Source organism: Blennius ocellaris (genome assembly GCF_963422515.1).
Source record: "Blennius ocellaris genome assembly, chromosome: 7".
In the NCBI taxonomy this organism is placed as follows: Eukaryota; Metazoa; Chordata; class Actinopteri; order Blenniiformes; family Blenniidae; genus Blennius; species Blennius ocellaris.
Genome location: NC_137656.1, coordinates 27,753,008 through 27,765,795, shown reverse-complemented (window position 1 = coordinate 27,765,795; position 12,788 = coordinate 27,753,008). Strand labels below are relative to the sequence as shown.

Here is a 12,788-nt window from a genome sequence, read left to right as displayed (position 1 = left end):
AGGAGAAGAGGAAGTCTACTTCTTCTACCCTAATTCAGTACTGCCGGGGACGTGCGTTTGCAATGCGTTGCCCCCTGCAGTTTAGGAGTGGCATGGAGTAGAAATGGCACAAATGTTCTCTCATCCTGATTCTGCCCATGTGGAAAGACTAATTCACTAATTCAGCCTTTACGAATCGCCACGCTTAACAATTAAGCAAGATGCTTATTTGTAAACTTCACCAATCCGGGCAATTCTTGACATTCGTGGAAGATGTTTGGGCAGCCAAACCAAATGCTCCACGAATTTCAAGAATGTCACACATCGACGCAACCCTATTCGGATGCGTTACGTGACATTATGAATGTTACGAATGTGCCATGGATGGTGGGAACATGATGTTCGTAACACATCGGGGGGGGGGGGGGGGGGGGGGATGTGTAAATGCAGCATTAATATTTCATCAAATTACACTTGTTTCTCTTGACTATAGTCTCTGTCCAATAAAGGAAACTTTTAATAGAAAGTGGTTAAAATTGTTCAAATTTAAGACAATATATATTCAAGTCTTTTAAATAAATACAGTCCATCCAGGCATCAGTTCGGTTGAAGAATATGTGCATGTTTAAGTGTCTGTGTAAATAGAGGCCAGGCCTGAGAGGGTCTTATGTCCCCTAAAAGTTCAACTTGGAGGATACTGAAATAAGAATGGTTTGTCAATGTTCTGGAAAGCACTATAACAAAACAAGGGAATCACACGGCGGGAAAGCATTTCAGGTATAGCTGTAATTTAAAGGGCCTACCTCCACCAGGTCGCATAACCATCCTTTAAGCAGATAAAACAGTAATTAAGTGAGTGATATCTTGTACCTGTATGAGTGGATTATTACTTTATGCAAAAATGCAGATGTCACTGCAGATCCAGTGGTGGAAGAGAAAGTAATCTTTATCCAAATTGTAGGTGAAAAATAGGTTATCTTACTCTGCAAAAATGTCCAAATATATTGAAAATTAAGCCACAATTGCTTTTGACTGGAAATTATATACTAGCAGAACTATCTCATAAGGCTGTAGAATTCAATTCAAAAGTCTAAAACAAATTAAAACAGAGAAGAATAATTTCACAATAAAGGATCTTAAGCAAAAATCCAGTCCAGAATTGTACAATGGACGATTTTTTTCGTCCATAAGTGCACGTGGCACCAGGAGACCTTAGGTCGGAGGTTGATGATAGACTTTGTGGTTTTGTCATCTTATCTCTGGCCACGTGTCTTGGACACTCGGGTGGAGCCCAGACAGATTCGGCAGGCCCAAGCCTGTTATGAGGGTCTGCTGGGAACGCCTGGCCGAGCCCTCTGTCCACGCAGTCTTCAACTACCACCTCCGGGAGAGCTTCTTACGGATCCCGGGGGAGGCTGGAGATATTGAGTCCTTGTGGACCATGTTCTCCACTTCCATTGTCGAAGCTGCTGTCATGGCAGCAACCCCCGAACCCGGTGGTAGAAACTGGAAGTAAGGGATTCTGTCAAGCTGATGGAGTCCTATCAGGCGTTGTTAGCTCACAGGACTCCCGAGGCTGCTGACAGGTACCGGCAGGCCAAGCAAAACGTAGCCTGGGCCGTGGTGGAGGCAAAATCTCGGGTCTGGGAGGAGTTTGAGGAGGCCGTGTTTTTTACCAACACTGTTTACAGTGGAGGTGGGGAGCCGTTGACCTCAACTGGAGATGTCGTCAGGTGGAAACAATACTTCACCTCCTCAATCCCAAGCCCCTCGTCTTTGACTGAGGAAGCAGAGGCTGGGTTCTCAGAGGTGGACTCGTCCATAACCCAAGCTGAAGTCACTGAGGTAGTTGCTAAGCTCCTCGGTGGCAAGGCACCGGGAGTGGATGAGCTTCGCCCAGAGTGCCTTAAGTCTCTGGATGTGCAGGGACTGTCGTGGCTGACACGTCTCTGTAACATCGCGTGGCGGACGAGGACAGTACCTCTGGACTGGGAGACCATGGTGGTGGTCCCTCTTTTTAAGAAGGGGGATCAGAGGGTGTGTTCCAACTCCAGGGGGATCACACTCCTCAGCCTCCCCAGGAAAGTCTATTCCAGGGTACTGGAGAGGAAGATCCAGTCGTTAGTCGAACCTTGGATCTAAGAGGAACAATGTGGTTTTCAGCCTGTCCGTGGAACACTAGACCAGCTCTATACTCTCCCTCAGGTGCTTGAAGGTTCATGGGAGTTCGCCCAACCAGTCCACATGTGTTTTTTGGATCTGGAGAAGACATTTGACCACATCCCTCGGGATGTCCTGTGTGGGGTGCTCCGGAAGTATGGAGTCCAGGGCCTGGGGCCCTTTGTTAAGGACTGTCCGGTCCCTGTATGCTCTGTACACCCTTAGCGATAGGGTGAGGTGCTCAGTCACCAGGCAGGAGCTCAGAGTAGAGCCGCTGCTCCTCCACATCCAGAGGAGCCAGCTGAGGTGGCTCGGGCATCTTTTTGGGATGGATGCTTCCCCAGGGAGGTGTTCCGGGAATGTCCTTCTGGTAGGGGGCCTCAGGGCAGACCTCAGACAAGTTGGAGGGACTATGTCTCTCGGCTGGCCTGGGAACACCTTGGGGTGCTACCGGAAGACCTGGAGGAAGAGTCTGGGGCGAGGGAAGTCTGGGCATCTCTGCTTAGCCTGCTGCCTCTGTGACCCGGAGATAATGGATAAGCAGAAGATAATGGATGGATGGATGATGGCTTATTTTTGTCATAACTACATTTACATGTCATTGAGTTTTCCAAAAAGTAGTGTTTAACTCTTAAAAAGTTTGAAACACTCGACTCTGGAAAAAAATGTCTCAACCCACAAAATGTGTTTGTGCGTTAGTCGATTAGCTGTGTAGGCTTATCAGAACGCAGTTTTCTCTTTGTCGGGAATAACTCAGCACGCTGCTGACTGGATGTGTGTTGCAGGTGGACCTGCGGAGGCTCACCTTCCTCACAGTGGTCGGGACTCAGGGGCGCTACGCCAGGAACTCTGGGAAAGAGTTTGCCCGAGCATACCGCCTCAACTACAGCAGAGACGGCCTGCTATGGAAGTCCTGGAGGAACCGGCTGGGAAAGATGGTGAGTGAGGGGCCCAGGCAGGAAGGAGCCAGTGGAGAGGTGGATAGAACCTGGGAGGGTAGAATGGAGGAGCATCTGGGAGGATAGAATGGAGGAACACATGGGAGGATAGAATGGAGGAGAACCTTGTCTGAAGCTGTTCTCAGAAGTGAATAGGAACTCTTATTCCTTGATGCTCATTAATGCCTTACAAAGTGACATGGATGTCGCCAATTATGCAAGGCACAATTAATACACAAGAGACAAAACAACTTTTCATAGTTCATACAGTACAGACCAAAAGGTTGGACACACCTTCTCATTCAAAGAGTTTTCATGATTATGAAAATTGTAGATTCACACTGAAGGCATCAAAACTATGAATTAACACATGTGGAATTGTTGAGATCTGCAGGACCACAGAAAGTTTGTTCATTTCTGGGGAGAGACAATATTCATTTGTCATGAGATGCAGTCATGACATGAATTCTGACCCAGGAATGTGATTGACCATCACACCCAGTAGGGGTGGAGGGCCTTCTGCAGGACCTTCCTCCCCCCCTTTCTGCTCACAAGACTCTCCCCCATGCAATCAGCCAGTCACTGATTGGTTGAAGCTCTCAGGCTTTGACACCTCTGAATCCACATGTGGAACAAAGAGCCTGCGAAGTCAGGCTTCTTTCTCTCTTGCAAAGCAAACTCCAAGGAGGTGGGTTGCTGCAGAGCAGCTCATCCAGTGTTAGCACACAGCTAACACCAGAGGCCTGCAAACCAGGGGCCTCCACTCCTCAACTCTTCTGCTGATCCGACCACGAGGGTCAGACCTTCCCCTGATCCAGAGACCAGCACCCAGAGTCTGCTCTCCAGGGAAACCACCCGGTTCCTCCAGGACGGGACCAGGGACCCTCACAGAACTTCTTTGTGTTTTTCCTCAACTAGCTGGAAAACCATCACAGACCTGAGTGACCAGCTCCTCAGTCTGGACAAAAGGAACAACCAGGAGCTGCAAAGAAGGACTCCTGAAACATCAACTTCATCTTCTTCTCCTCAGCCTGCAGAACCAGCAACCACAGTTAGCAGGAGGTGCTAACTACAGGAGAAGACACCAGCTTCCCTCCAGCAGGACAACAACTGAACTCCTTCAAGGAAGTGGGAACAACAACTGGGCTTTACCTGAGATTAGTTAAACCTGATGCTATGATAGAACTGTTTAACTTTATGAAGATGTGTTGATTCTGTTACAGTGATTGAGTTCTATAGATAATGATATTAGGAGCAGTTATTAACCTGTAAACCAACGTTAGCTCTGCCACAGACACAGGGTCTGCATGCTAATCTTTGCCTTACTAACTTGTTAACTCACAATCCTACACATATCACATCAAAGACAACATCACACAGTAACTGAACACCATCTGACGACTCCTGACGTTTTACAAAACAAGTCTCATTCACATCAAGTCATTCTAGAAATGGTCCTTTAGCAGAGACACACAGGAAGCAGATGCTAAGGCTAGCTTCTATTGTTCTTTTGCTATCAGCACATGGCCGAGCTGTAAAGGACAGACCTCCTGTTCTCTGACAACCTCCATTTGGAATGTAGTTTCTTGTGATCCGCCATCTTGTTTTGTAGTTCCATCACACGTCTCACACACACACTCCCTCCAACTCTCTCTCTCTCTTTCTCTCTCCACACACACACATGCACCTACACACACCCAGCTGTATATAGGTAGTTACAATCTGTGTTTTATTCGTTTTCATTGTAAATAAATATAATGTTTGGAATCATACTTGCTGTTTTATTAATGAGCACAAAGGTGAATGAAATGTCGACCTCTTCTGTGTCAAGAACTCCGAAATCCTTCAACCTTTACTGTTAATTCTGGTAATTGTAATTAATTAAACTATTAATTCAAATTCCTGATTAACTGTTTAGTATATCTTATGAGACTGATATAACTGATTTGGCTATCATTTCCTGTTAAGACAGGTGGAGCTCCGAGGTTCTGATACAGATCAGATTAAATTTCAACATTATTAATAACTATCTGTGATAATTATTAGTCATTATCGATAGCCAACCAAAACATAAATAGTGATCCATATGACGTAGTAAATCCCTACATAATGGCCCCAACATAATGGTGCCACGTGTCCGGGATACATAATGGTCCCAACAGAATGATATACTTAACAAAAAAGTGTGAGACAACTGAAAATGTCTTATATTTTAGGTTCTTCAAAGTAGCCACCTTTTGCTTTGATCACTGCTTCGCACACTCTTGGCATTCTCTTGATGAGCTTCAAGAGGTCGTCACCTGAAGTGGTCTTCCAACAGTCTTGAAGGAGTTCCCAGAGATGCTTAGCACTTGTTGGCCCTTTTGCCTTCACTCTGCGGTCCAGCTCACCCCAAACATCTGGATTGGGTTCAGGTCCGGTGACTGTGGAGGCCAGGTCATCTGGTGCAGCACCCCATCACTCTCCTTCTTGGTCAAATAGCCCTGACACAGCCTGGAGGTGTTTGAGGTCATTGTCCTGTTGAAAAATAAATGATGGTCCAACTAAACGCAAAGCGGATGGAATAGCATGCCGCTGCAAGATGCTGTGGCGCCATGCTGGTTCAGTAGGCCTTCAATTTTGAATAAATCCCCAACAGTGTGACCAGCAAAGCCCCCCCACACCATCACACCTCCCCCTCCCTGCTTCACGGTGGGAACCAGGCATGTAGAGTCCATCGTTCACCTTTTCTGCGTCGCACAAAGACACGGTGGTTGGAACCAAAGATCTCTAATTTGGACTCATCAGACCAAAGCACAGATTTCCACTGCTCTAATGTCCATTCCTTGTGTTCTTTAGCCCAAACAAGTCTCTTCTGCTTGTTGCCTGTCCTGAGCAGTGGTTTCCTAGCAGCTATTCTACCATGAAGGCCTGATTCACACAGTCTCCTCTTCACAGTTGTTCTAGAGACGTGTCTGCTGCTAGAACTCTGTGTGGCTTTGACCTGCTCTCTAATCTGAGCTGCTGTTAACCTGCCATTTCTGAGGCTGGTGACTGATGAACGTATCCTCCACAGCAGAGGTGACTCTTGGTCTTCTTTCCTGGGCCGGTCCTCATGTGAGCCACTTTCTTTGTAGCACTTGATGGTTTTTGCGACTGCACTTGGGGTCACTTTCACAGTTTTCCCAATTTTTCGTACTGACTGACCTTCATTTCTTAAAGTATTGATGGCCACTCGTTTTTCTTTACTTAGCTGCTTTTTTCTTGCCATAATACAAATTCTAACAGTCTATTCAGTGGGACTATCAGCTGTGTGTCCACCTGACTTCTGCACAACACAACTTATGGTCCCAACCCCATTTATAAGGCAAGAAATCCTACTTATTAAACCTGACAGGGCTCACCTGTGAAGTGAGGACGATTTCAGGTGACGACCTCTTGAAGCTCATCAAGAGAATGCAGAGTGTGTGCGAAGCAGTAATCAGAGCACAAGGTGGCTACTTTGAAGAAACTAGAATATAAGGCGTATTTTCAGTGGTTTTACACTTTTTTGTTAAGTACATATTTCCACATGTGTTAATTCATAGTTTTGATGCCTTCAGTGTGAATCTACAATGTCAATAGTCATGAAAAGAAAGGAAACTCATCGAATGAGAAGGTGTGTCCAAACTTTTGGTCTGTATTGTATGTTTTCTTGTTTGATTGCTTAAATTTTACACACAGCACCTTTAGAATATCTAATAGTAATGACTCATTACCATCATTACATAACAGCATTGTTTAGGACACCCTGATTCTATTTCGTTGCATTCAGGTGATGGAGGGCAACAAAAACGCATATGCATCGGTCATCAACGACCTTCACCCTCCAATCATCTTGCGCTACATCCGCCTGATCCCGGTCACCAAAGTGTCCACCACTGTCTGCATGAGGGTGGAGCTGTACGGCTGCCCGTGGGATGGTAAGATACACTGACACAGTGTCACTCTACATGTTTTATGTCTTTTCTGCTTAACTAATCTGGGCTGTGCCTACATCTTAGAAGAAACTTAGCATTTAAAAACCTCTTTATGTCAACATATCAAACCTTACAAAATCTGTTAAACCCAAGGTAACAACTTTTGTTGGCACTTTATACAGCTGGAATTCTTCTTCTTTTTTTAAATCAATTTAGAATTCCGTTTTGGTGAACTATCACACCTGCCGTGTTTGACCTTATTAGACAAAAAATGTCTGAGTTCAATGACTTTGCTTTTCTTGAAGTGACCCAAAATACACCAAAAATGTTAATGTTCACAATTAGTAATCACATTTCAGGGTAACATAATTACATTTAGGATATTTTTATTGCTTATAGCAATCATAATGGATTTATTTGGACAAACAGTATGTAAAGATAACATTTTGATTGCCTCAAACCTGTCTGCGCTCTCTTGCATTGCTTTGTTGTTGGTTTACATTATTCCATAATTTTCCAGTGCATTGCTTTACTCTTTACTCGACACTGTACGGCGCTGTGTACAGCGCTGTGTACGGCGCTGTGCACGGTGCTGCGTACAACACTGTGTATCACACTGTACGGCGCTGTGTACGACACTGTGTACGACACTGTGTATCACACTGTACGGTGCTGTGTACAACGCTGTGTATGGCGCTGTGTACGGCGCTGTGCACGGTGCTGCGTACAACACTGTGTATCACACTGTACGGCGCTGTGTACGACACTGTGTATCACACTGTACGGCGCTGTGTACAACACTGTGTATCACACTGTACGGCGCTGTGTACGACACTGTGTATCACACTGTACGGCGCTGTGTACGACACTGTGTATCACACTGTACGGCGCTGTGTACGACACTGTGTACGACACTGTGTATCACACTGTACGGTGCTGTGTACAACACTGTGTATGGCGCTGTGTACGGCGCTGTGCACGGTGCTGCGTACAACACTGTGTATCACACTGTACGGCGCTGTGTACGACACTGTGTATCACACTGTACGGTGCTGTGTACAGCGCTGTGTACGGCGCTGTGCACAGTGCTGCGTACAACACTGTGTACGACACTGTGTATGGCGCTTTGACCGGCGGGCACTGTGTACAGCGCTGCGTACAATGGTGTGTACAACACTGTGTATGGAGCTGTGTACGACACTGCACAGCGCTGTGTACAACACTATGTACAGCGCTGTGTACAACACTATGTACAGCGCTGTGTACAGTGCTATGTACAGTGCTATGTACGGTGCTGTGTACGACACTGTGTACAACACTGTGTACAACACTGTGCACAACACTGTACGACGCTTTGTACGACACTGTACGGTGCTGTGTACGATGTTATGTACAATGTTGTGTACAACACTGTATAGGGCGCTGTGTATCACACTGTATGGGGCTGTGTACAACACTGTACGGCACTGTGTATGATGATGTATGGCGCTGTGTACAACACTGTGTACGGTGCTGTGTATGACACTGTGTACAACACTGTACGGTGCTGTGTACAACACTCTGTATGGTGTTGTGTACAACACTGTGTATGACACTGTGTACGGCACTGTGTATGGCGCTTTGACCAGCGGGCACTGTGTACGGCACTGTGACACTACTGTGTACAGCGCTGTGTACGATACTGTACGGCGCTGTGTACAGCACTGTGTACGACAATGTACGGCGCTGTGTACGGTTCTGTGTAAGGTGTTGTGTACGGTGTTGTGTACAACACTGTGTACGGTGCTGTGTACGTCGCTGTGTATGACACTGTGCGGCGCTGTGTACAACACTGTACGGTGCTGTGTACGGTGCTGTGTACGACACTGTGTACGACACTGTGTATCACACTGTATGGTGCTGTGTACAACACTGTGTATGGCGCTGTGTACGACACTGTGTACGATGCTGTGTACGACACTGTGTATGGCGCTGTGTACGACACTGTGTACGATGCTGTGTACGACACTGTGTATGATGCTGTGTACGACACTGTGTATGGCGCTGTGTACGACACTGTGTACGATGCTGTGTACGACACTGTGTATGGCGCTGTGTTTGACACTGTGTACAACACTGTACGGTGCTGTCTACAATACTGTGTACGACACTGTGTACGGCACTGTGTATGGCGCTTTGACCAGCGGGCACTGCGTACGGCGCTGTGACAATACTGTGTACAGCACTGTGTACGACAATGCACGGCGCTGTGTACGGTGTTGTGCACAACACTGTGTACAATGCTGTGTATGACACTGTGTATGACACTGTGTACGACACTGTGTATGCTGCTTTGACCAGCGGGTGCTGCGTACGGCGCTGCACCACTTCCTGTCTTTTTTGCACACCTCTGTATTGGTGTTGGTTGTGGCCTCTTGTCTGTGTGCTGATTTGCACTTGCTGTGGTGATGTGCCTTGCCTGGCGTACTGTCTGTGCTCTCCTCCATGCAGATGGTCTGATCTCCTACAGCGCACCCGAGGGGCAGCTCATGATGCCGCCCGGCTACTCCATCACCAGCCTCAACGACTCCACGTACGACGGAGCGCACGAAAGGAGGCGAGCATCCCACGCACTCCTCACAGTTGAGACTTCACCCAGTATTCCCAACCTCTGACCCCTGACCCCTGACCTCGGACCTGTGACCCCTGCAGGAGGCTGCTGGGTGGGCTGGGTCAACTGACTGATGGGGTCATTGGCCTGGACGACTTCCTGATGACCCGGCAGTTCCACGTGTGGCTGGGCTACGACTACCTGGGCTGGAGGAACGACTCGCTGGGCACGCAAGGCCACGTAGAGATGGAGTTTGTGTTTGACCAGCAGAGGAACTTCACCTCCATGAAGGTTTGTCTTTCTTTATTTCATCACATGGTCCTCACCAGGTGCTTCACTGCTCATGGAGGATCATGGAGCCCGGTCATGGCTGGGAGGCTTTTCTATGTGCCTTTTGATCTTGAAACAGTCTCCGTACGTCCGTACGTCCGTATGTTCGAACGTTTCTACCTATATCTCAGCAACCCCTGGGCCCACAGTGACCAAACTTCACATGTGGATACATCTCAGAGGGGGAAGGGATACTATGGTGACCTTGCCCTAATTTGCATATTAAGTAGGTCACAGGGTCACGAAGTGCTTAAAAACACATTTTGGGCTCTGGAGGCCTAGGTTTTTGAGCTAGGGCTCTGAAATGTTATACACACATGATACACACTCCAGGGATAACCTCCACTACACCAAGTGACCTGACCTTGACCTTGAAGATTGGTAGGGTCTGAAGTTTGCTCGTCATGGTTGCACAATACATGTATTTTCATATAAACATTTCTCAGCAGTTCCTGGGCCCACAGTCACCAAACTTCACACATGGACACTCCACCTGGGGAGAAGGGGCACCATGGTGACCAGGACCTAATTTGCATATCAGGTCACAGGGTCACTAAGTGCATAAAAACACCTTTTGGGCTCTGGAGACGTATTTTGACATAGCTTATGAAGAAGACCTTTCAGATTCTACATAATTATCTACTAGGACCCATGGAACACCCTCTAGTGTACCAAGTGTGCTGCCTTAGAGCTGGCTTTGTGAGAAAATATAAAGCCTTCTGGCGGGGGATTAGCCCAGCAACGGCCTTCTTGTTTCTTCTTCACCTGTAACATTTGTGTCGTATTCAGCATTTCATGACATAATTCTTTCTTTTGCCATTTTTTTCGGGTCCAAGCACTGTTGCAAACAGGAAGTGGGGAGTAAATCTGGATAAATGCAGAACTACTCCTGTGTCAACAAAGGCACATTACTCGTGCTGTCAAAAATAATGCATTCATTTAGTTAATGGATTTGAAATGTTCAATTTATTGAAATATTTTAACTTAATTAACGTAGTTTTGTTTACTCCGGGGTTTATGTTTCTCACTTACCGGAGCAGCCTCATATACACTGTCTCTGGATGCAGCACCGTGGCTGCAGAGCAGCAGAATATCAGCAGAATAATAAAAAGGCAGTTTGAGTTTCAGTTTAAAAGTTCCCTGACATCTGATTGAGAAAGTGAAAGTCAATAGCTTTACTTTGAAAAGCCAAATTTTTTCGACTGCAGTAGTAATTCTGCAGTAAAACAGCAGGTTGCCATGTTGGCTGACAAGGAGCCAACAAACTGCTAAAGCTGGAGCAAATCCTTGCAAGTAAAATATTAATTTTGTCCTCTTTCTCTCTTTCCCTGCCTCTCCTCTATACTGTGTGTGTGTGTGTGTGTGTGTGTGTGTGTGTGTGTGTGTGTGTGTGTGCGTGCACGCACTTTGTTCATGTTTTGTTTGTTTCTAGAAATATTCAAATCCTCAGAGTGGTGGACCTGCACTAACAATACACAAACTTATGTTACCGTATTTTCTGCCCTATAAGGCGCACCGGGTTATAAGGCGCACCTACATTGATTGACATAATTTACAACTTCATTCATATATAAGGCGCACCGCCCTATAAGGCGCATGGAATAGACCAGTGGTCAGCAACCTTTATAGCTCAAAGCCATTAGGTTACATTTTCCATTGCTTCTAACACCCAGAGAGGTGCACACGCTTTATTTTAATAGTCCTACCTGCAGCCTATGCCAGGAGGACACTACACACAAAACCTTCTTCACTACTGGTTGACAACTTACAACTACCGGTAATAATAATAATAATAATAAACTAAACTACATGAACTAAGCAACAAAAACACAACACAACACAATTATTACCGACACCACAAACCAAATATAACCCCCAATAATTGCATTTAAAACACCACAAACAGCTGCAATGAATTATGGGAGTTTCTATCGGCTGCACTGAGGAGCTCAGGTTGAATTTGTCGCTGCAAGGCATGATGTCCCATCATGCCTTGCAGCGACAAATGTTTTGTGTTGTTGGAGGTAATTGTGGGTTGTTGTTGGGCTTGGTGTTGTGTTGATTGTGTTTATGTGGTTTTGTTCCCCAGTTTAGGGAGTAATTATTTCATCTAGTTTATTTTGGTTTGTTAGAATGTTGGTGTGCAACCATGAGTGATGAAGGTGTTGTGTGGAGTGTCGTCCGCTCTGAAGATCCGGTTGCAAAGTTAGAGTTGTCAAAATAAAAGCTTCTGGTTGTTCAGCTGTCAAATAGCAGTCTAGAGTAGAACAATCGTCCATATATAAGGCGCACCGGGCTATAAGGCGCACTGGCAGCTTTTGAGAAAATTTGAGGTATTTAGGTGCCTTATAGGGCGGAAAATACGGTAGATGTTTATTATTTAATTTATTTACTTGTTTTTATTATTTTTCTGAACTTGGAGAGAAACAGTTTCATAGTTAGCTAAAAGCACGTTATAAAAATAGTCTTGAGTCTATAGGAGAAAATCAATGCAATTAATTGCAATTAATTACAGAAAATTGCACAATTAATAAGTTAATTTTTATAAATCGATTGACAGCACTGGTAATTACTATATTTTATAGAAGGTTTGAACCTGCGCTCACATGTTCCCAATAGATGAACCCCAAGGCTTGCACTCTCACACTGTGTGTTTATTAGGAACAATACGGTATTTATTTGAAGACACTCAGACTTTTAATCTCCCATGGGCCGCATAGAATAACGTGGCCACCACATTGGTTGGCCGTGAGTTCGACGTGTGTTGTACACTATTTACAAAAATGAACATAAGCTGCACCCACCATATCTAAAAAGAAAAAAAAAACACATTTGCACATATACAGTATTGGC

General features: G+C 45.7%; 1 protein-coding gene across 4 annotated transcripts in view; it reads left to right on the top strand.

Annotated features, from left to right (window-relative positions):
- The window catches only part of ddr2l (discoidin domain receptor family, member 2, like), a 104,871-nt gene that overhangs the window by 59,586 nt on the left and 32,497 nt on the right, over nucleotides 1-12,788 (top strand). For 3 of the 4 annotated variants that reach the window (XM_080499061.1, XM_080499063.1, XM_080499060.1), the window contains exons 5-8: nucleotides 2,925-3,077; nucleotides 6,871-7,018; nucleotides 9,506-9,611; nucleotides 9,707-9,896. In XM_080499061.1, coding sequence (XP_080355187.1) covers nucleotides 2,925-3,077; nucleotides 6,871-7,018; nucleotides 9,506-9,611; nucleotides 9,707-9,896 — 597 coding nt within the window. The remainder of the gene's footprint in view (nucleotides 1-2,924; nucleotides 3,078-6,870; nucleotides 7,019-9,505; nucleotides 9,612-9,706; nucleotides 9,897-12,788) is intronic. The other variant, XM_080499062.1, reaches the window with a different exon arrangement.